The sequence below is a fragment of the Dromiciops gliroides genome, chromosome 5, assembly GCF_019393635.1.
Source record: "Dromiciops gliroides isolate mDroGli1 chromosome 5, mDroGli1.pri, whole genome shotgun sequence".
In the NCBI taxonomy this organism is placed as follows: domain Eukaryota; kingdom Metazoa; phylum Chordata; class Mammalia; order Microbiotheria; family Microbiotheriidae; genus Dromiciops; species Dromiciops gliroides.
This window is the reverse complement of record NC_057865.1, coordinates 201,666,475-201,691,301: the sequence shown is the minus strand read 5'-3', so window position 1 is coordinate 201,691,301 and position 24,827 is coordinate 201,666,475. Positions and strand designations below refer to the sequence as shown.

The window sequence follows — 24,827 nt, the reverse complement described above, 5'->3', positions numbered from 1 at the left end:
ACCCAGCCCACCTACCTGCCACCAAGTAGCAAAGTCATTTGGTAGAAGTGGAGAAAATAATAATAACACTCATTCAAACTGCACTTTAGCATTTACAAAGTCTTTTCCCCCACTATAATCCTGAGAGGCAGATAAGGCAAGTATTGTCATCCTTGTTTTATATGTGGATAACTCAATGGAGCTGGGATTTCACTAATGTGGGTATGTTCTCCAATAATACAGGTCTGCATTCTTTATCTCTTCATCCACTTGGCTTTTCCTTCGTAGCTATTTAGGCTGAACTCTCATGAATCTCTAGGAGATCCCTTTTAGGCCAGGCCTGGTAGTGGAAAATGCTACTGAAGGATGCTGAGGCTAGTGGATCCCTTGAGTTCCAGAATTTTGAGTTACAGTAGGTAAACTCAGTCAAGTGTCTGCAAGTGAGTCCTACAAGTCCTTGAATATGGCAATCCCTTGGGAATGGAAGAATACTAGGCTGCCTTTGGAGAGGTGAACCAGGACATGTTGAAAAACCAAAGCAGGGAAAGAGGAGAGAGAGGGAGAAAGAGAAAGAGACAGAGACAGAGAGACAGACAGAGACAAAGGCAAAGACAGAGGGAGGGAGGGAAGAAGGTGAGCAGGGAAAAAATGAGGAGGAGGGGAGGGAGAGGGAGAGGAAGAGAGAGAAAGGACGGGGGAGGTTTCATAGATGAAGAAATTGAAGTTCAGGGAAGTTTAAAAGACACACAGAATCACACCATTGAGAAGTGACAGAGCTAGGTTCAAATATAGATATCCTGGCTCTGATGTTGAATGGTGTTTAACACTTTTTGTCAATGGCTTAAAGTCATTGTATTCTTTCTAAAACACTGTGCTGCCCACACCCTGCCTTATACCCATTGGTACCCATCTGAACAAAAATCACCGATTCTGTGATTCTTTGCCTTTTCTCTTCATTTTCTTCCCTACTCTTTAAGAGGGCACAGGATGGGGGCAGCTAGGCGGTACAGTGGATAAAGCACCGGCCCTGGATTCAGGAGTACCTGAGTTCAAATCCGGCCTCAGACACTTGACACTTACTAGCTGTGTGACCCTGGGCAAGTCATTTAACCCTCATTGCCCTGCAAAAAAAAGGGGGGGAGGGCACAGGAAATAAAGTCATCAGTCCATCTTCGTGCTGGTTAATAGCTCTAGCAGAAAGGTGCTATTGAAGTCGTCTATGCCCAAGCATGAACCCATTGTCTTTGCTGATCTCTTCATATGCAGTTGAGCTAGTCAAGCCTCCAACTTTTCTTGAGTATGAAATGTTTTCTTTGCATCTGAAAGTTTCCTTGACTGTTCTTGTTTCTGCCTCTTAAGACCTTCAACCTTAATGAAGTCTACACCTGGCACACCCTACCTAACATTACAGTTATCTAGTGATTTTAGTCATTAATAGTCTTTTGATCTCTTCTTAGGACCTTTGGTTTCCTCATTTCTAAACTGAGTCCTTACTCTCCCTATTTGAGAGGAAAGCACTGCATATCTATGGAGTGTTGTACTTGAAGTCAAGAAGATCTGTGTTCAAATCCCTCCTCAGACTAGCTTTGTTTGACCCTGAGCAAGTCACTTTTGGGGGGGGGGAGGTGAGGCAATTGGGGTTAAGTGACTTGCCCAGGGTCACACAGCTAGTATCAAGGGTCTGAGGCAGGATTTGAACTCCGGTCCTGAATCCAGAGGCGGTGCTCTATCCTCTGCGCCACCTAGCTGCCCTAAACAAGTCACTTTAACCTCTCTTAGCATCAATTCCTCGATGTCTTAGGTTGGAGCAGATGACCCCTAATATCTCTTCTGGCTCTGAATCCATGACCCAATCAAAAGCATCATTTCCTCGTCAGTGAAATGAGGGTGATAATAATCTGCCCTATTTACCTTACTAGACTATTTTGAGGATCAAACCAAATTATTATTATTATTAAAATTATCAATATTTAGACTATTATGGGGGCTGTCTTTCATAGAGAGACTATATGGAAGCAGATAAATTACTGGAATTAAAAGCAGAGATCTTGTGTTCAAATCCTGGCTCTACTACATACTAGTTATGAGACCTTGGTTGAGCCACTTTGATCCTCTGAGCCTCATTTTCCCCATCTGTAAAACAAGTGGCTCAGATTAGATAATCTCTAAAGTCACTTCCAGATTCTATGATTTAGGTTTCTTATAGGTGTGCGATGTAGTGGAAGCCTACCTCAAGTGTAGACTGGTTGGATGAATTTGAGCAACTTACTTAACTTTTCAGAACCTCAGTTTTCTCATTTGTAAAATGGAACTAATAATGCCTGTAACAATAACTACTTCACAGGACTGCTGTGAGGATCAAATGATATATTTAAGCACTCTGCAAACCATAAAGCACTATGTATTATAAAATAATTAAAATAGAATAAATTTTAAAAGTACTGTGTAATTAAAAATTCTAAATGTGGATTCTAATCTGTTCCCCCAGTTTTGGGGGAAACTGACTAAAATCACTGATAAGACAAGTTTAGGTTTTTAAGGGTTTATTGAAAAATAGAAAGAAAAAGATTGAGAACAGAATTCCAACAGCCTGGCATTCCTATCTTTCCTCAAATTTCCTGTGAAGTCCTCTGCCGCCACCACCATCAAGTCAGGAACCCAAAAGTGCGAGAGCTCTCCGAGCAGGCTCCCTTTCCTCCTTCCTGTCTCCTCCCAGAAAATAGGAAGCTCCTCAAGTTGATTGGCTAGTAGCCTTGATAGCACCCATGAGTAAACGTCATTTCCTGACGCCAAGGAAAAGCCACAATGCCTCTGAGGCATTTTCCTCATGGCGGAGCTTTCCCACAGCAAGTCTCCAGTAGGTAGCATCATTCCAATCATTACAGTACCACAAAGCACTGTTATTATGTGACTATTATCATCATTATTATCCTAGGTCCCAATGAGCATAAAACTCTATGGGTAGAGGAAACTTAAGATGGAGAAACTGAAACATTGATGGACAGCAGTGGTTTGAATGTCACTGATCTAGCCTTCTGAATCCAATCTGGAAAAGAGAGAGAAGGGCAGGACCCATTTTGATTTGGCAAATTCACAATTCACTGGGGTATCAGGGGGCCCTACCCTAGCAAAGCCCTTTGTATATTATGGGAAATGGATTTCTGATTTTAACTCAATGTAATAAAGAAACTTCTAACAATGAAAGTTGTCCAAAAACAGAATGACATGTCTCTAAGGGGAGTAAGTTCTCTGTCACCGAGAGGATGGATAATCACTGTCAAGGATGGGGATCATGGTTTTGAGTGGCAATTGGAGTAAGAGATCATTTAGGTGCCTTCCAACTTCATGATTCTATGATTTTTTGACTCTTTTCTAGACACCCTATATTTACTGGTATAACAATCACTCTTACATCATTGCCATATTCTTATTTGGGAGTTGGGTGGAAAAAAAATGACAAGAGAAGAGGTTGAATAAGTGTGTTTATTAAGCCAGAAAATGTTTCCTTTCCACCTTCCCATGTCTTCTACCTCTTGCCATTTTTATTCTCATTTTATCATCATTACTTCCACCTCCCACCACATTCTCTGCTCTCTCCTCTTCATTACCTGCTGCCAGGTGTTCCCTGGTTGCAAACACACAGTTCATTGTCCACTGGAAGTTTCTTGACAGTGGCAGCCATATCGCTTATTTCATTGCCAGAAAACCGGCATAAAAAGTGTGGTCTTTATTCAGGCAGATATGGTAACATTACAAGTTCTCTTTTGTTACCTGGTCTGCTCTGTCTTAACAATTAAATCAGTCTTCTGTCTGCTCCTTCTTCATCCTCTTCCAAAATGCACGTGAAGGTTCTTTCTAGATGGCTGACCTCTGGTGGTTTAGTTACTTTTTAGCTCTTGTCCTTGGTCAAATCACCTAGCTTTTCTGAGCCTGTTTCCTCTTATATAAGGTGGGGAATAATAATGCCAGCGCCATCTACCCCCCAAAGGGTTGTAGTGAAGAAGATGAGAGGGGCTGCACAGGTGGTGATAGCAAAGAATGCAATTAACATCTGATCCAACATCTGTGACTAATCCTGTAATTAACAGTTATGGCCTCCCTGAAAGAGGCAGCTGTCTACAGTATCAAATGCAAAAGCTGATAAAACCCTTTGTGAAATGCTAGGAGAGAGATACTACTTGCGGAGTAAGAATAGATTGTCAGGTAGCTAATGAGGAGAACCAGAAGCAAGGAATAATAGCGGACATTTATATTTTCTTGACAGTTACAAAGAGCACGAGAGGCAGCTAGGTGAAAAGATGAGTTCAAATCCTGCCTCAAACACCAGGTGTGTGACCCTGGACAAGTCACTTAAGCTCTGTTTGCCTCAGTTTCCCCAACTTATAAAAGGGGTTATTGTGGGGATCAAATGAGGTAATATCAGTAAAGCATTTGGCAGAGTGCCTGGCACCTAATAAGTGTTATAGAAAAGCTTGTAAAAAAAAGAAATGCTTGTTTTCTTCCTTCTTTTCCACATACTGGTTGATTTGGAATCACAGATTTAGAGTTGAAAGGAAACTTAGAAACTACTTATTCCAACCCTCTCATTTTGTACCTCAGATAGTAAGTAGAAGAGCCAAGATTTAGAGTTCACTGACTCTAAATCAAGCACTCTTTTCTCTATAGTATCCTCAACATCACCTAGTCCAACCCCCTAACTGTACCGGTATAGTTCAATTCAACAAACAGTTATTAAGCATCTGTGCAGAGCACTGTGTTAGGCAGAGGGAAGATAAAATGGTTAGGTAAGATATGATTTCTTCCTTCCCAGAGTTTACAATGCAGGATAAATTTCACAGGTAATAGAAAATCACACATGAGGGGTAAACAAAGTATTGTGAGAGGTACAAAGGAGAAAGGCAATTACATCTTGGAGGAGCAAGCATAAGGAAAAGAAAGGAATTTAACAAGCAGAAGAGAGAATGTTTCAAACATAGCAAACTGTGAGCAGGGACATTTGCAAGAGAGAGCTTGTCCAACTTTATCAGAGTATAGTATACATGGAGAGAAGCAGTATGACAAAAGGCTAGGAAGGTAAAAGGTGATAGGAAATTTGACATGGTCTTGAATGTCATGTTAAGGAGTTCACACTGTGTTTGTTAGACAACAAGGAACTATTGGAGAGATCTGAGAAGAGAAGTGACATGACCAGAAAATCAGTCTGGATACTATTGTACAGGGTGGGCCAAAAGTCACAATGTTTTAATAACTTTTTGAAAATTATTTTTTCTTTATTTTCTACCATTTATGAGATTTGATTTTTCACACATAATGTAAATTTATTTTCTATATATACTCTATAAGATTCTATGGTATTACACATTAAAAGCAAAAAACAAAGACGTTATTAAATATTGAAACCCCTTCATGTCTTCTGGCTCACCCTGTATATGGGTAGGTGATAATTGGGCAACTAGGTGGCAGGCCAGCCCAGAAGTAGGAGGACCAGAGTTCAAATTCAGCCTCAGACACTTTTACTATCTCTGTAACCCCAGGCAAGTCACTTAACCCTGTTTGCCTCAGTTGCAAAATGAGCTGGAGAAGGAAATAGAAAACCACTCCAAGCATCTTTGCCAAAAATACCCCAAATGGTATCACAAAGAGTCAGATACAACTGAAACAACTGAACAACGACAAGGGTGGTAATGACAATTTCCTTATACAGCCTTAACAATGCAGTCCAACCCATACCTGAAAGGAGTCCCCACTATGACATAGCCAACAAATGGTCATCAAGCAATGGCCAAGGAAAAGCATCCCAGCTCCAGAGGTACCAGATAGTCCTAGTGGTCAGGACATTTTTCCTAAGTCTGCTTCTTAGCAACTTCAGCATTGCTCTTAGTTCTACCTTCTTGAGTTAAACAAAACAAGGCTAATCTTTCTCCCATGAGACAGCCCTTCAAATACTTGAAGAGCATCATCAATCCTCCTGGTGTCTCCTCTTCTCCAAGCTAAACATCTCTGCTTCAGCAGAAGATTCTATCTCCTTCCTGCTCTGCCCCTTTGTAGCTTGACAAAGGCCACCATTCCAGAGGGCATAGAAAGGACCTAGTGCTGTCCTCTGCCTTGATTCCCACCTCCTTCCCCATCCCACCCTCAAGCTCCCTGTTCCAGTAAGGTGTTTACCTGCTTCTCCATACAGACCCTAACCTAGTGGGATAAGCCTGAGACTGGTTCCTGACCTGACCCTGACTGAGACAGGGGATGACCCCTATATCAAGGTCTCCTTCCCTGGGATGTTTGTTTTCTTGACTGTCTGATCCTGCCTTTGTCGATCTCCTACCTTTTGATGTCTAACTTCCTTCCCAGCCTTTGACTGTCTTGCCTTGCTTTTTATTACCTGGGCTCTCCTGTTTCTCATTTTCCTTCCTGATTTCCATGCCATGGTGCTCCCCAATATCCAATGCATGCCTTTGATTTGTCATTTGGATTCTTACAGGGTCTTGCCCTAACCTTTAATTCACATGTTCTTGTAGACTTATGAGTCTCTGCCTAGTTGGCAACATACCACCCAGCCAAGACCACAAAATTTGGTGCCTTCCTGGCTGACCTGACCTGGGTTTCTCAGCACCGCCACCTAGTCCACTTTCCTATTGTCCCAAAGGGTACACAAGTTCAAGCAGCGCTGGGCAAGCAGGTATAATAATAGCCATCTCAGCAAGGAGGAATCAAAGGACAGATGCAGCAGTGACTGTGACACACAAGTGATGGTGTGCTACTCTGAACCTGGGATTACTTAGAGCTTCCCAGAGGTGGCCAAAGTTGAGTCAGATCCCTTTGGCCATCTTGTCTACCTCCCTGCTTTCCAAAGTAAATGCTGATGCTGACCAGCCAACCAAGGAGCCAGGTTGTGGGTGGGGAGGACATACCCAAGCCTAATTAACAAAAATTCTAGCTCCTGTCCAACTTGTAGGCCTTCTGGGTCCTCTTGTCTATATTCCTCCATAGCTTCTCCACAAAAGTTACACCCAACATTCCTGAAGAATGTTGGTGCTCGATTTTTATGTCAAACAGCAGCTCGAGAGGGCAAACAGTGCCATGGATCTTCCCAAATGCATTCCAGCCGGCTCTCTTCCTCCTGTGTAAGAAGTGATGTAAAAGCATCATTCAAGAAATGAATGACCAGAAAAGGTGGGCTGGTACTGTGTAGACGGTCTATATGTCCCATGAAATGTTAAATCTCTGGAGAAAGGTCTCCATCACATTAGAGAGAACCTCTCTGGGGGATTTATGTGAGAACGTGGACAGGAATCTCCTAGGATGAGAAGATGTGGATGAAAGATAATCTGCACCATGGGGAGAAATCCCCACCCTGAGGTTTTCTCCTATCTGTTCAAGCATTCCCTATAATAACCCTGAAAAGTAGAGCGGAAGTACTAGCGTGACTGTTGTTACTATAATTAACATGGCTATCCCCATTTTAAAACTGAAGAAACTGATATTTAGGGAGGTTGTGACTTGACTGCAGTCAATGAATATGCTATAGAAAGCTGGACCTTGAAGCCCTCCCCTCTGATTACACATCTCTAGGACCAGAGCTTTCCTTAGGCTTCCTAACTTTGTGACTGTTCTAGTTTTGGTTGCTCCACCCCCATCCTTTCCCTTACCTCACCTTTTCCCCAGTTCTCTTTGTCTTTTCCTCCCACTCATCATTTCATTCTGTCATTCATATCACGCTAGGTACCTGGAAAAGACCTTCTTCCACCCCAAGCTATGTTGCGTCATATGCTCCCTTTCCACCTCCTCCAATTCTAGACAATTTTATTAAGAACTGATATCTATCTCTTCAAGGGCCTCCCCCAATGCCACCTACGCTTTTAACAATTAATTACACTTTCTTTTTCATTATCATCTTGATATTTATTATTTCAATATACAAAGGGAAAGAGAATTGTATAAGAAACTGTGAACTTGTTTGTTTTTTTTTTTAAGAAGTCTATATACCATACATGATACAAATTAGCTCCATATTCCTTCCCTTCTTTACTTGTTTTCTTCTGTGTATTGAAAAAAAGCTTGGGGCAGCTGGATTGCGCAGTGGATAGAGCACCGGCCCTGGAGTCAGGAGTACCTGAGTTCAAATCCGGCCTCAGACACTTAACACTTACTAGCTGTGTGACCCTGGGCAAGTCACTTAACCCCAATTGCCTCACTTAAAAAAAAAAAAAAGTTTTATTGATGCTCCTTTTTTGGTTTTTGTTTCTTGGGGGGGTTTTGGACGCTCTTTTATTCATATCTATCACTACTTTCTAACCTATCACCTTTCTTTCTCCCCGTAGATGCTTACAAATGTGTAGTCAATCAAAACAAATGAACATGGCTGCATTTGAGTGTGTATATCTCATTCTGCATCTCTAGTCCATTGCCTCCTATATTTTTTAACCCTATCACACACATTATTTTATTTGTGTGACTTTAGCTCGTTTCCTGGCTGTATGACTTTGGGCTCAGTTTTTTTCTATAAAATGGGGATAATAATATATGCATTGTCTACCTCACAGGTTTGTTGTAGAAAAAGTATACTGTAAGCTACAAAGTGTTACGGAATTTAAGCTAATATTACTATTTTATATTGAAAGAGGAGCTTGGAATAATTGAAAGTTATGAAAGATTTTCCAAATGCAATCCAACCTGTTCTCTTCTCTTTATTTGTCCAGGATATCTGTGCCTAAGTAACTAAGTGGGATGTCTGTCCAACTTCCTCTTTTAATCTGGACAATATATATTCTTCATCTACATTATTTTTTTCCTGTATGGATTGCTAGGCTGATCTCTTTTGAGTGCCTGTAGATGAAGTTAAGGCCTATCTCTTTAACACCAGTATTTTCCTACAAATCATGTCATATCGCCATCATAAATAAAATGATGGATAACTCAAAAAGCAACAGAGATACATGGTGGATGCAAGCCGACTGTGGTATACAAAGTGATCTTTGGAACAAGAATTAGCATAAAAGACATCACGGAGGATATGTACTTATTGGAAAAGAAGGTAGGCCAATTAGGGGGTGAGAGCAAAAGTTAACAGATAGATACACAACTGGTACTCATAGAATGTTAAGGGACTCAGAGAAAGGTCTCCAGCATGTTGGAGAGATGTGACTACTAAAAGTTTGACCATATGAGAAGTCTGGATGGGCTGTGATCTCTACCAACAGAATGTCCACTTCGATGAATCATGACTTCACTGAAGTTTGACTATTATCATCATGATGACTACTATAGACTAAACTATCACTGGTCTGTCTCAAAAAATAAAAAAGCCATCTTGCAGGAGGACATGAGCTTTGCTCTTTCCAAGAGTGGTGATGGGTTTGCACTGAGCTTTTATTCACATCCTCTCTTATGCTCTGGCTTGTAGTCACAGACACTTATTTTCAGGCAGTTGACCAGGCAGTTTAGTTTGCAAATGTGAAACGGAGTGAAGTCAACAGACCTAAAGCTATCCCTGGATCAAGGAGCAATGGGACACTGGCTTTGCTAGCCCACATCAGGATTCCCTTCTTTTCTAAATGGGCTTCACCACAACCTATTAAAGAGAAGCTACCTAGCATAGGCAGGCAAATTAGCCCATCCCCGGGGCCTAAAGGGAAATAGGCAGTGGGACAGCAAAATGCTAATAAGTTTTGACTTCTTCTCCATCTGCTCCCAGCCTCTGGTTGTTTGTGTAGAGCTTCTGTCAGACATCCTCATGTTACCCCCTTTCTTGCCCCACGGCCATCCCAAATCCTGGCTACCTTTCTTTAGACTAAATATATGTCATATATAAATATAATCTAGGATCCTCTTTTTTTTTTTTTAGTGAGGCAATTGGGGTTAAGTGACTTGCCCAGGGTCACACAGCTAGTAAGTGTTAAGTGTCTGAGGCCAGATTTGAACTCAGGTACTCCTGACTCCGGGGCCAGTGCTCTATCCACTGCGCCTCCTAGCTGCCCCTAGGATCCTCTTTATCCAATCCACTTATAATTCATTTACTCAGTTGGTCATTTCCAACTGAGGAGAGGATTGAGGGCAGCATGATTAGGCCCCTTTCCCTGGGTCCTTCTGGCATAGATCTATCTGGAAGCTCCCAATAACAGAGCCTTCTCTGGAACCTTTTGGATTCCTTGTGATATGAAAACATGCCATGTTTTTTGTATTTTACTTTAGTGTCTTTTTTTTTTTTTGGTGAGGCAATTGGGGTTAAGTGACTTGCCCAGGGTCACACAGCTAGTAAGTGTTAAGTGTCTGAGGCTGGATTTGAACTCAGGTACTCCTGACTCCAGGGCCAGTGGTTTATCCAAGGCACCACCTAGCTGCCCCTTTAGTGTCTTCTTAATGACCCAAAGAACAATGGAAAGATGTGTCACCATGGGTCTAAGAAAGACAAAGACTATTGCCAAAGATGACTTGAATGCAGAAATGGCACAAGATCTTTGGATGTAGAGCTGAAAGAGATCTTAGACCTCTCAATTCATAGGTGAGGAAAGTGACACTTCTAGGACATGTGTGTCTAGAAAATGAAGTAGGCTAGTCACCTGGTAATAGTGAATAGAAAGCTTAGATGCCCCAGCACCCACAAAGGGAGTTAGATGGTCTTGGAAGAGATATCATGCAGATTGTGCTAGAGAGTCCCTTGACTATCATAGGATCTACCTCTCTAGAGACTTCAGTATACCACAAAGACAGGCTCTCTCAATTGGACAGTGCTGAAGAAACAGTGATAAAGTGATACTTTCCAATTTCCCTCTCCTAGCTTCCTTGGAACTTATTGGCTTTTATCTTTGATGTATCCCAAATTTCAAAGTTATAGTTTGTGAAGCAGAGAAGTATGTCCCTTCTTTGAAGAGGTGCCTGTGGGTATAGAGCATTGCATGTTGTCAGACTTGGTCTCCATGTTTGTTAGTTTCACTGAACTGGGGTTTTTTTCCTTTTTTTTTTTTCTTCTTTATTATTAGGGATAGCTAGGTACCTGGATGGGTGGGGAAAATACATTTTGAAATGAAGGTAACATAAAAATAAAAGACATAAAAATAAACTTTAAAAACATTCCAGGGGCAGCTAGGTGGCACAGTGGATAGAGCACTGGCCCTGGAATCAGGAGTACCTGAGTTCAAATCCAGCCTCAGACACTTGACACTTACTAGCTGTGTGACCCTGGGCAAGTCACTTCACCCTGATTGCCTCACTAAAAAAAAACAAAAACAAAAACAAAAAAACATTCCATAAATGAAGACTTTTAAAAAATATATTTATTTTTGTTACATTTTGAGTTCCCTCCCAACCCTGCGTGTGTGTGTCGTGTGCATGCATGGAACAATACGATACATGCTTTCATACATCAGTTCTTTCTCTGCAGGTGGAAGGCATTTTCCTTCATAAGTCCTTTGGGGTTGATTTGAAATAACTTCATCATTCAGTTACTCTTCAAAAAATATTGTCGTTACTATATATAATGTTCTCTTGGTTCTGCTCATTTCATTCTGTATCATTTCATGAAAGTCTTTCCAAAAATCAACCTGCTCCCCATTTCTTACTACACAGCAGTATTCCATCACAATCAGTTACCACAACTTATTCAGCCATTCCCCAGTTGATGGGCATCTCCTCAATTTGCAGTTCTCTGCCACCACATAGAGAGCTGCTGTGTTTTATAACTATATAAGTAAAATATGTCTATGAATTTTATAATTTTTAATAGAAAAAATGAAGTAGAGTGCAAAAATATTAGAGTTGGAATTGGAAAGTACCACTTGCCACTGTGTGATAGTGGACAAACTACTTCATCTTACCTACACTGTTTCATCATTTGTAAAATGAGAATAATAGATTACCTATTTCATGGGGTTATGAGACCCAAATGAGATAATGTACTAAAAAATGTAAAATATTCAGATGATTACTATGACTTTACGGTTACATTTTGGGGTAGTTACTTCCTAGCACCTTAATCTTAAATGAATAGTCGATCTTCAAATCACAACTACTTTTTTCCATTAGCCTTTGATTCATGCTAGCTTTGCTTTCAGAGGGTGACATTTCCTGACCTCACATGTAGATTTTCAGATACAAGTCCTCTATCCACTGACTATAAGATATATTATAGAAAAGGAAACATGGTCTAGTGGAAAGAATCCCAGCCTAGGAGCCAAAGACTTGGGTCTTTATTTTGGCTGCAGTGTTTACTAGTTATGCAACCTGGGGCCCTCTGCTATAGCACCCTCATCGTGGCATGAGGGTAACCATGGTTGTGCCAAAAGAACAAAAGCTTCAGTAGGTTCTATCAAGTTCAGGGCTAGGGGTGGATGTAGCTCTGGTATTCAAGGCTCAAGCTACTTAAGTCATCCCACCTAGAGAATTCCAATTATAAAAACTCCCTCCTCTGACACAGATGGACACCTTGTTTACAGCTCCTTGACCCCCTGTCAAATGACCCCCTGTCTTCCTGACCCCAAACCCATGCTTTATCCTCTGTGTTTATTTGTTCTTTACAAGTGTGAGATGTTAGGATGTCAACACCATGGACATTATTAACCTAGTGGACAACCATCCTCTATCCTCAAAAGACAAATTTCCTTGCCATTTTGGTTTTACACCAGTGTGTAATGAATCCTTACATTCTTTTTTTTTTTTTAGTGAGGTAATTGGGGTTAAGTGACTTGCCCAGGGTCACACAGCTAGTTAAGTATTAAGTGTCTGAGGCCGGATTTGAACTCAGGTACTCCTGACTCCAGGGCCGGTGCTCTATCCACTTCGCCATCTAGCTGCCCCGAATCCTTACATTCTTAAGTGTGTGGTTAGCACGTGGGATACCTCCTAAGGAACCCAGATACTCATTGCCTTCCCTAGTATAGCCTCTATTTGCTACATTTATTTCTCTGCCAGGGACCCATGTCTTAGTAATAATAGTAGTAATAATTAGTACTGATAGGCATAGTAGTAGCGGTGGTAGTAGCAGTCACCACCACTATTACAATAATGCTTACCATTATAATGCTACTATGGTAGGATATTTCAAAAGAGCCTGGATTTCTTCTGTCCAGTAAGCCACCACTAGCTTGAGTTATAATAATCAAGTGAATGGTTAACAAAGTGTAGTTGCTATCACCCAAATGGGCCCCCAAATGACCTAATTCTCACCTAGTAACCAGTCTTCTAGGGATAAGCCTCTCTGAACTTAGCTAGATTGTTTCCATACTCCAAGGTTTTTTAATGATAATAACTCTCATTTATATTTATTATTCTAGTCTACAAGGGTCTTTGCTCAGGAACCTTTGAGGTAGATAGTGTCAGTATCATCAGCATTTACAGGTAAATAAAGAGTTTGTGGAGGAAAGATAATAATTAAGTATGTTTCATGCCTCCTTGTTGCTTTGATTTCCTCATTTAAGCCTTCTCCTCTCAGGACCTGCTTCACCCCTATAGGGAAATGGGGCCCTCCTATTCAGAAATTAATTTTAGGACAGAGCCTGAGGCCCGTGGAGAACAGCTCTGCAGGGAAACTCAGCAAGCGTTTACTTACGCCTCCAAATACATCCTCCTCTCCTGCTTTCTTAGTATTTTCTCTCTTCTCTTTTTGCAGACTGGAAGATTCCTGGGGGAAGTGGATGGTTCAGTCATGACCTACCTGCTCAACATGGGAGTATTCAGCCAGTAAGTAGGGAACCCCCTTAACCCTGAGGTCTCTTTCTCTCATCCTGGGTTACAGACATGGGCAAGTATGGTATTTAAGAGCCCAGATGGGGGGCAGCTAGGTGGCGCAGTGGATAAAGCATCAGCCCTGGATTCAGGAGGACCTGAGTTCAAATCTGGCCTCAGACACTTGACACTTACTAGCTGTGTGACCCTGAGCAAGTCACTTAACCCTCATTGACCCTCAAAAAAAAGAGCCCAGATGGCTCTCAAAAGCCTGGCATGGGGGGGGGGGTGGCTAGGTGGCGCAGTGGATAAAGCACCGGCCCTGGATTCAGGAGTTCCTGAGTTCAAATCCGGCCTCAGACACTTGACACTTACTGGCTGTGTGACCTTGGGCAAGTCACTTAACCCCCATTGCCCCGCAAAAAAAAAAAAAACAAAACAAAAAGCCTGGCATGGGGAGCCAGTGATGAAAGCCCCAAAAGAATGCAAAAATTCCCTTTTACACATCAGGGAATAGGCATGTGGGGCGGGGGGGGGGGGGGGGAGGGAATCACTGAACTGGTGTAGAATCCTCCAGATCTCTCTAGTTATTACTAAACTCACATTTATATAGCACTTTAAGGTTTACAAAAGCACTTTAACCTACTTTGCTATGGATGTCTGCCAAGACCTATATTTACTTATTCATTTTTCCCAAAATTACTCAAATCTAAATTGTTTTCTGTAACTTAATTTCTCCATTCCCCTGCCTGGGGTTTACCGAAATGCCACTTTAAACATTTGCTTTCTTCTTGTTTGCCTAGAATGGATGTGCTACCTCTAGTCAATTCAATTCAACAAGCATTTAAATGACTGCTACAAAGCACTTCTAGGGACTAGGAAGACAACGACAAAAATAAACTGTTTCCTAAAGGAACCTACATTCTGTGGAGGGAGAAGGGTGGGCTGAAAAGTTCCTCTAGGGTAGAGTTCAGGGGGATTATATGCTTTCCTCTCAAAGCAGCAGGGTAAGTTCAACCAGAGCTAGTATTAAAAACAAACAAACAAAAAAACAGGCTGGGTATCAGCTGGTCAACAAGCATCTCCCTGTGCCAGGGACTGTGTTAAAAGCTTGGGGATTGCGCAGCTAGGTGATGCAGTGGATAGAGCACCGGCCCTGGAGTCAGGAGGACCTGAGTTCAAATCCAGACTCAAACACTTAACACTTACTAGCTGTGTGACCCCGGGCAAGTCACTTAACCCCAATTCCCTCACACACACCCCCCAAAAAAGTTTGGGGATACAAAGAATGGAAAAAACATGATCCCTACATTCAAGCTCACATGTAATGAATGGTACAGATAACATGCAAATAACTATGTGCTCTATAGCATGTCTACTCAGGCCTTACTTTCTCAGGGCTATGCCTGCAATAGAACTTCTCCTCCCTCAGGGTTTCAAGATCCCACAATGAGTTTATGGGGCATTTTTCATCAGCTCAAACCCTCAACCATTGTGTTCCTACCCTTTGTTAGGGGGCCAGTAACTATCACCCCCAAACCTAACACTGGATAGCTTTAAAAAGGGGCATTTATTTCACATATATAATAAGAACAAATGCACAAATATTTCCCCCAATAATTTGATGAAATTGTCTCTTTCATTCCATTTCAGTCTCTGGAGTAGGCTCAAAACTTAGCTCAGTTCCTACATAGTACTGATCCCACTAAGTTCACAGCCATAGGTGGCATCACACCCTAGTTTCAACTTTCTTGGACGTGGAGCTAGAAAGTCTTCCCTGAAGATCTCCTTGAGGTATTGATGCTGGGCTGGAGGCAACCCCCAGTATGGACTCTGATGCTTGGATTCCTGTGGCTGGCCCTCCTGATCAAGATTCCCTTCCCTGAACCCAGAATAAAAATGTGAATGAATGATGTCACTTAAGCAAGCCAATCAGTTCTGTGTATGTGGCAGACCCCTATTATACATATGAGCTATACCCATTATACATGGAAAATCATCTCAGAGGGAAGGCGCTAGCAGTGGCAGGAATCAGGAAAAGGCTCTTGCAGAAACTAGTTTTGGAAGCAGTTGTGAAGGAGGCCAGGAAGCCAGGAGGTGGCAGTGAGGAGGAAGAGCATTCCAGGTCTGGGGTAAAACCAACAAAAAGGTATCAAATGAGAAGAGGAGATTTAAATGTTATGGTCAAGGCCAGTGGAACTGGATAGAAGAGTGTATAAGAAGAGGAAAATGTAAAAAGACTGAAAAGCTAGGAAGATGCCGGCCTGTAAAGGGCTTTAAATGTCAAGTACAGCATCCTACATTTGAGCCACAGGAGTTCACCATTTGCTTCTTCACACGAGGCTCTCTTGTTTTACAGAGTGACCATGTATGACTACCAGGCCATGTGCAAGATGTCCCACCACCACCACAGCGGGGGACGGCACCTTCTCAGTGTGAGTATCACATCATCCCTTCCCCTTTTCAGTCACTCTCTCCAAATGAAGGTAACAGCTTTAGGACAATCTCATCCAGGAGGTCCTGGACCTATAGATTATACAAGTTTTATAGGCAGAGTATAAAGGGACCTTAGAGATAATGTAGACCAGTGGTATCAAACTCAAACAGAAACATATGCCTGCAGGCTGACTGTCTTAGAAAGCCACAGATTAACATTATCTATGTTGTGTTGTATTTTTATTTATTTTGTTAAACCTTTCCTAGTTACATTTTAATATTTTGGGGGATGTACTGAAGAGTTTTGCCCAGGTTGGGTTTGACACCTCTAATCTAGACCAATAGCTCATTTCACAGATGAAGAAACTGAAGCCCAGACAGAAGAAATGGCTAGCCCAATTCACTCCGGGAAAAGTGCTCTCTGCATTAACACACTCATAGAGGGATTAGGCTGGCTCCAGTTTTATTTCACTAGTGCCTCCACATGTGGACAAGGAACAGAGCCCATAGACTCCCTTAGCAACTAGTCCCATCTACCCCCTCTGCACAAAATACAAAAAAGCCAGTGAGAAGAGATCTCAGAAACCATCAGTCCAGTCTGCACCCAAACAAGAAGCCCCTTTTGCAGCATCCCTGACAAAAGATCTCCACTGAGGGAGGGCATGCCACCTACCAAGGCAGCACATTCCACTTTGGGCCAGTTCTCAATTTTCCTTACATCAATCCTAAATCCGTCTCTCTGAAACTTACACCCATGGGGACTAACAGTGATTGAAAGTTTAATTCCGCTTTCACATGACAACTTTTCAAATATTTGAAGTTTCCTCCATGGCTCTCTGCCCTTCTATCCCCCAACCCCCAACCCAGATCTTCTTTTTAAGCTAAAGATCCTTCAGGTGACTCTTATAGGCAATGGAATGAAGTTCAGTCCTCTCACCATCCCAGTCATCTTCTTCCATATGAATCCCATAGTGTCCTTTACAAACTGTTGTGCTCAGAACTAAACACAATAGTACAGATGTAAACTGACCAGAGAAAAATGCTTGATGATCAGTGCCCCCCTCATTCCGGATGCCGTTGGCTTTTGTGATTCCTGTGCCACACTCTTCATAAACACCATTCAGGTAGTGTACTAAACCACACAGGTCATTTTCACAGGAAAACAATCTAGCCAAGCCTCCCCCCCCCATTTTGTGCAACTGATTCCTTGAACTCAAGGTTATGACATGATATTTGCCCCTATCAAATTTCATCTCAGGCATTCCACTGTTCTAACATGGATATAATGAGCTATCATGTCAGCTGTCTCTCCTGATGATATATTCTACAAATAAAATAATCCAAGGGCAGATTTAGCAAGAATTCAACAAATATCCACAAGACAAAAATAAAAGTCATCAAATCAATAAACATCTATTAAGCACCTACCATGTGCCAGGCATTGTGCTAAGTATTGGAGATTTTAAAAAGGGGGGGGAAGACAATTCCTGCTCTCAAGGAGCTCACAGCTTAATGAGCAGAGACAACATACAAACAAGATTTATACATGATAAGCTGAAAATAAACTCAGAGGGCAGACTGAAGACTAAGGTGGGCTGGGAAAGGCTTTTTTGCAGAAGGTGGGACTATGGCTGAGATTCGAAGGAAGGCAGGGAGAGTTCCAGGTATGGGGGACAGCCAGTAAAAATGCACCATCAGGAGACAATGTTGGGATATTGAGGTTATTGGCATGAAGGTTATTGGCTATGAGAGTTGATAGAAAGTGGGGGGAAAAGTAAAGTGTAAAAAGACTAGAAAGGTAGATGGGACTAGATCATCAAGGATTTTATACTTGACCCACATTTTAGGAAGTCCAGTTTGACAAGAGTGGAGGATAGATAGGAGTGGGGAGAGACTTGATGCAGGGAGACATCAGGTATGAGGCAATGAAGGCCTGAACCAGAGTGGTGCCAGTGACAGACAGGAAGGGGACACGTACGAGATGTTCTTTGTCCATCCTTCTTGAAGAGGACCAATGACATTACAAGGGTAAAGTCTTGACTTACATGTGAATTGAATTTAAGTGAGGCAGAGCTATGCAAAGTTGTCAGCCTCACTCTCTCTTCCAGAGTGTTCAAAGTCCACTTGAGATGTTACAAAGGTAGAAATGACAGGACTTGGGAAATGGTTGAATATGGAGAGTAGGTGGGGAGAATGAGGAATTGAAGATAACAGCCTTTGTAACTAGGAGGATGATGTTGCCCGCTACAGTAATAGGGAAATTAAGAAGAGGAGAGGGTTTCAGGGAAAAGATAAAGAGTTCAGTTCTGGACATATTGTGCTTAAGATGTCTACAGGACATCCAGTTTAAGATGTCTAAAAGGCAGTTGGGCTTGGGAGAATGGAAAACAGGAGGGAGGTTAGAGCTGGAAGAGTAGATTTGAGAATCATCTGTGTAACAATGACGGTTTAGACCACCCTGTGAAACAGTGAAAAACTTCTTGTCTTCAAAGAGGTTATTTTCTACTGAGGTATTCTTTGGGGGCAATCTACCAGAGATCCTAGTTATGAGATGTCGTCTTTTGTTTCTGTCATCCAACCAATTGTAAATTCATTTAACGGTACTGTTATCTAGGCCACAGCACTCCATCTTGCCCACAAAGAGAACACAAGAAACTCTGTCAAATGCTTCATTGAAATCTAGGTTTACTATGTCTGTGGCATTCCCCTAACACGGTCACAAAAGGAAATGAGGTTAATCTGGCACAAACTCTTCTCAATGACGCTCCTCTTAGCAATCATCAATACCTTTTCTAAATGCTCCTAAGCCCTGTCTCTAATATGGTCCAAACTCATTGGCCTAAATATAGTTTCCAAATGCCATCCTCTTCTCTTTTAAAATACTCAGGACAGCACTTGCCCTTATGTCCTGTGACACTGCTTCCATCATCCACAATTCTCAAAGGTCCAATTACTAAATATTCACTTCTACTAGTTCTTTCAGGTCTCTGGGTTGCAGTTAGTTTAGTCCTGGTAACAACTCACTGAGGAGGATAGTGCTCTCTTACTATCTCCATCGTGATCTTAAAGTCCAATTTAATCATTTATGTTTAATCCTTCTCTGTGAGGAGCATTGTCCTTGGTGGAAAAGACAGAAGCTAAATATAGTTAGTTTTTCCCTATCTACCTATTCCAACCGATGGTCCCATCCCTTCATTCTCTTCCTTTCAATTTAGTTTAAGAAAACCTTTTTGTTGTCCTTAGTATTCATTCACTATCAGTCAGCTCATTCCAATCTTAGGCACTCCTGATATTTCTCATAGTACAGGCAGGTTTTTTTATTCATCCTCTATTACCTATCCTTGTTTCTACTCCCCCCAACACACACCTTTTGTTTTGACTTGCAAACTATGATTTTATGAGTGTAGGGGTCTCCTGGGTGGGAGTGCCCAGAAGTGATGAAGATTAGCAACAAATCTGTCATTTTAGAAATTCTTAGAAAGCTGCCTGGTGGCAAACAGAAGCTAAAGGGACTTTGGTCAAACAGCTTCTGTGTCAGAGAAACAGAACTGGAACCCAGTTCTCCCTTTCCCCAAAGCTAGCTCTCTTTCTACTATGTCATACCACCCTACATTGTCTAATATGTCTTTTTAATACATCAATGGGGGCAGCACCATAGGGCACAGGGTGCCAGGCCTGAGGTCAGGAAGACTCATGTTCCTGAGTTCAAATTTGACCTCAGACACTTACTAGCTGTGTCATCCCGGACAAATTACTTAACCCTGTTTGCCTCAGTTCCCTCATCTGTCAAATGAGCTGGAAATACAAAGATACTGGAGTGGTTTGCCATTTCCTTTGTCAAAAGAACCCTAAAGGAAGTCATGAAAAGTCAGAAGTAACTGAAAAATAACAAAAAATGTTGAGTTCCCTGTTTTAATGCTGATCTCTTTAGGCAATGTCCCCTTTCTTTATCTACATTTTTTGGTTCTTCCTTCAGAATTCCATTTTTGAAAGCTTCCACTGTCTTAGGGAGGTTTCTCCAGTAAAATCTCCCCTTTGAACCTTTAAAAATCTACTCTATGCCAACCAGACTATTCCCAAAGTCATTGTCATGACAACTTAATAGGATCATAGAATCATAACTTTAGAGCTTGGAGGCACCTTAATGGCCACTGAGTTCACCACCACCACCTTTTAAAACCTGCCCCTTTACAGATGAGGAAACTGAGGCTGAGACAAATTAAGTGACTTGCCCAGGGTGGCATAGCTAGTTCCTGCTAAGATAGGAATTGAACTCAGGTCTCCAAGCCCAGGACTCTCTGTCCACTACGCTACTTAGTTGCATTCAAAGGACCTTGTTAGATATACAAGGACAAAAATGAAATAGTCCCTGCCCTGGAGAAGTTTACATGGGGGTGGAAAGGAAGAAAGAGAATAATACAACAGGAAAGCAATTAAGTTAATACAAAGTATAGGGTTAGGGATTAGACCTGTGATTGACAACGGACAAAGCAGGTGCTTAGTAAATGCTGATTGACCGACTGGCACAAGGAAGTCCTTCGATGCAGTAAATGCAGGTTCCAGATGTGTCTGTAATTTGGTTTTAGAGGCAATATTGGGACGTGAAGCCAGTTGCCCGGGCTCACGAGTCCAGGAAGGGTCGGGAAGGACTGAGACCTTTCTAAGAATACTTTATTATGTAAATACAAAGCAATGGTTGCCGGCGATCTACCGGAAGGGCCTCGTGCTGGGGATGGCACCTGAATTGTGCTTGTCACAAATTCTAAGATGCCATCCCCCGCCCCAACCCATTTCTACTTCAGTTCAATAGAAAATTGATGTTCCCCGTTTGTCGGTCACAATTGGGGCCCGACTAATAATTCTGTCACTTCCTCCATTTTTGGAATAATGAGATTATCACGACCAGCCCTTCCGCATTTTACTGGGAGAATGACTTGTGTGTGGTCAGATTATTGAAGCACAATGTCCCCTCCCCCATATCTGTTATTTAAATATTGCCACGGAGGCCGTGGAAGACCACAGGGCTAGAGCGCCCGGGGAGGGGGGAAGTCTTTGAGAGGAACTTCCGCCGAGGCTTGGTTTGCGGATGACGTCATGAGGAAGCGAGTAGGCAGAGGCCTGCAGGCTTCGCTGGTCCCCGTGCTTCCTTCCGCGAAGCTTTAGGCTGGGCTTCGCTCATTTCCACTTTGGCTCCTTTCTGCCGCGTGCGTGCCAGGGGCCGCAGGGACAGAGTCTCCTTGCCGGAGAAGCAGGTGCACCAGCATGGCTCATAGGTCCCCCAGAACTTGGCCGGAATTTCCTCTGACGGCTACCGGAACCGGGCTGGCGTGGGCACTCTGTGCACCATTTAGCCCTGTAGTCCTCCACCCTCTCTATGACCGCGGCGCTTGGGAGGGGGCGGGGATGCTGCGTTCACGATGCTCCTCCAGACAAATTCCCTTCACCAAGCTCTCCCCTCTCCAGCAAGTCCCTGGATCTCCTCAGCCTTCCTCACCACTCTGGTCTCGTCTCTTCCCTCTGAATTCGTCATTACACTTGCAGAGCCCTCACACCGGTCATGAGTCCCGTCCCAGCGATGCCTGTGAAGCTTAGGATGGCGAGCTCCCCGAAGCTAGGGGCATCACTGCGGGCTCCCGTCTGGGATGTGGTCTCCTTGCCTCTTTTTACTCTCTGTGGCATCTGGCTTGTTGACCCTTAGAGGATGGAGTCCGCCCCCCACCCCTTTCTTTCTCTTTTCTTGATCAGACTCCATCCAAGAAAACATTTTTGACCAGCCCTTCTTGGGCTCAGAAATTCAAATCCTTTCTTTTATAGATGCTGTCTTCTTCAGTTACCAAATCTGCTTCTTCTGAAGCCCGCAGCGTCAATCAGCAACAACTTTAAGAAAACAAAGAATTTAAATAGCATTTAAAATTAAAATAAAACAAAACACCAGTCCCTCCCCCCCCCCCCCCCAAGTCTTCCTTCAGTTTCTTGCCCAAGATTCCAGAATCAAGCAATACTTCCTGGGTTGCTTCTGGTTAATCACCAGAAGAGGGCAGTTGTCATCAAGTTTGAAAAGTCAAGACAACAGTGGGAATCTCCTTCCTCAGCATCACCGCCTGGCCACATTTTTGATGGTGCCAGTGGTTGTAAAATGTTTATTCTCAGAGCACATAAAGCTGTTTTCTCCCGATCTGTCTTGAAACTGGTCTCATGGTCCTTTTCCTACCTCCTCCGGCATCTTTTCTACCCTTAACCTTCCTGCCACTTCAACTCCTTCCTCTCTCCTCCCCACTTTTCTTTCTACACCTTCAAAGAAGACCTCATTTTTTTCTGATAATCCAAAAAAGTTTTCTTCCAGCTTACCTTAGAGAAAGGCCAGCGGGATGCATGTGTCAGGCAGACAATTGTACTCGAAGAATGCAGTACCTACCCCCAAGTACCTCATTCTATCAGAAAGACAGCAGATACATATATAAGTATATATGAACTACATATGGAAGACAGCATGATGTAGAGAGCTGATCTAGAGGTCAGGAAGATTTGAATCAAGTTCCACCACCGACTCTGGGAAAGTCACTTAACTTCTCAGTGCTCCTGACATCTAGGTGCAGTAAAGTTACTGAGAGGGATTTCCCTGTGCCAATGAAATAACACATTCAGTCCCTATTCCCCCTTATACAGAATATATATTGAAATACACATACAGACACAAATAATTGGAGAAATCTGGAAAGATTTCATGTAGAACGTGGTTGTTGAGCTGAGTCTTAAAGAAAACAAGAGTTTTTAAAAGGCAGAGGTGAGAAGAGAACACTCCAGACACGGGAAATAACTAATGCAAAAGGCAGGGAGTGGGAAATGGAGCATTATGTGTGAAGAACTGCAACAAGCCAGTTTGGCTGGACCATAGTGTACGTGTGAACAGAAGTAATGTATAATAAGATAGCTAGAACATTTCTTAAAAGCTTACTATGGAGGGCAGCTAGGTGGCGCAGTGGATAAAGCACCAGCCCTGGATTCAGGAGTACCTGAGTTCAAATGTGGCCTCAGACACTTGACACTTACTATCTGTGTGACCCTGGGCAAGTCACTTAACCCTCATTGCCCTGAAAAAAAAAAAAAGCTTACTATGGGTTGGGCACTTTGCTAAGTGCTGATGTTGTTTAGTCATTCAGTCGTGTCCAACTCTTCAGGACCCCATGGACCATGGCACTCCAGGCCCCTCTGTCCTCCACTGTCTCCCCAAGTCTGTCCAGGCTCTTGTTGGTTGCTTCCATCTTTATCTATCTTGTCCTCTGTGACCCCCTTCTCCTTTGGCTTTCAATCTTTCCCAATATCAAGGTCTTTTCCAATGAATCTTATCTTCTCATTATGTCACCCAAGTATTTACCCTTTAGCTTCAGTATTTGACCTTCCAATGAATAGTCTGAATTAATTTCTTTAAGTATTGACCGATTGATCCTCTTGCTGTCCAAGGGATTCTCTAAAGTCTTTGCCAGCACCACAATTCAAAAGTGTTGATTCTGTAATGTACAGCTTTCCTTATAGTCCAACTCTCACAGCCACTACTAGAAAAACCATAGCTTTGACTATACAGTCTTTTGTCAGCAGAATGATGTCTGTTTTTTTGGTGTGCTGTCCAGATTTGTAGGTGTTCAAGGAAGACTAGCACATCTGGTGTGAGGATTTGCCAAGTCCTTTTCAGGGCTGTTCATCTACCTTTGGTGTCTAACTCTCACTTGTGACTCCAAGAAGCTATAGCATTCACAGCGGCCACAACCTAGCAGACAGGCAACCAGGTTGAAGGAAACCAATGGACCTCAAACCCATCAGTGAATTGGGGGGTGTCTACCCCAAGTATGTGAAGACTTCCCTGCATTGGAATAAGCAGATGAGAACGATTTGTTCAATGGCCACAAAAATGGTTGAAGCAGGGAGCCCTGAGAGCTTGGTCAGACACTGAAGATGCCAAGGTCATGTGCTGTCTCTCTGGCCATTGCCAGTCATCCTGACTTTTGTCTTGCCACTAGACTTAAGTGACTCTGGAGGAGAGAGCAAGGCTGACAACTTTGTGCAACTCTGCCTCACTTAAATTAAATTTAGACATCACCCAATGATGGCATTGGTCCTTTTCTAAAACAAAGGACAAAACAACAATAGCTTTCCTTCTAAGGAGCAAGCATCTTTTAATTTCATGACTCTGCATTCACTGTACGCAGGGATCTTTGAGCCCAAGAATATAAAATCTGACACTGCTTCCATTTCTTCTCCCTTTATATGCCAGAAAGTGATGGGACCAGTTGCCATGATCTTTTTGTTTGTTTGTTTGATGTTAAGTTTCAAGCCAGCTTTTATACTCTCCTCTTTCACCCTCATCAAAAGGCTTCTTAATTCTTCACTTTCTGCCATCACAGTGGTATTGTCTGAATATCTGAGATTGTTGCTATTTCTCCTAACAACCTTAATTCCAGCTTTTAATTCATCCAGTGTGGCATTTCTTATGAGGTACTCTGCATATAAGTTAAATAAATAAGGTGACAATATACAGCATTGTCATACTTCTTTTCTAATCTTAAACCAATCAGCTATTCCATGTTTGGTTCTTTCTAACTGTTGCTTCTTTACCCACGTACAGGTGCCTCAGGAAACCAGTAAAATAATCTTATATGCCCATATCTTCCAGGACTTGCCACACTTTGTTATAATCCACACAAAGGCTTTAGTGTAGTCAATGAAGCAGAAGTACATGTTTTTCTTGAACTCCCTTGCTT

General features: G+C 42.5%; 1 protein-coding gene across 1 annotated transcript in view; it reads left to right on the top strand.

The window, feature by feature from the left end:
- Positions 1-24,827, top strand: part of CACNA2D4 (calcium voltage-gated channel auxiliary subunit alpha2delta 4) — a 174,946-nt gene that overhangs the window by 129,345 nt on the left and 20,774 nt on the right. Inside the window, exons 32-33 of the mRNA XM_043967622.1 lie at positions 13,580-13,650; positions 15,995-16,070. Of these exons, the coding sequence (XP_043823557.1) occupies positions 13,580-13,650; positions 15,995-16,070 (147 nt within the window). The remainder of the gene's footprint in view (positions 1-13,579; positions 13,651-15,994; positions 16,071-24,827) is intronic.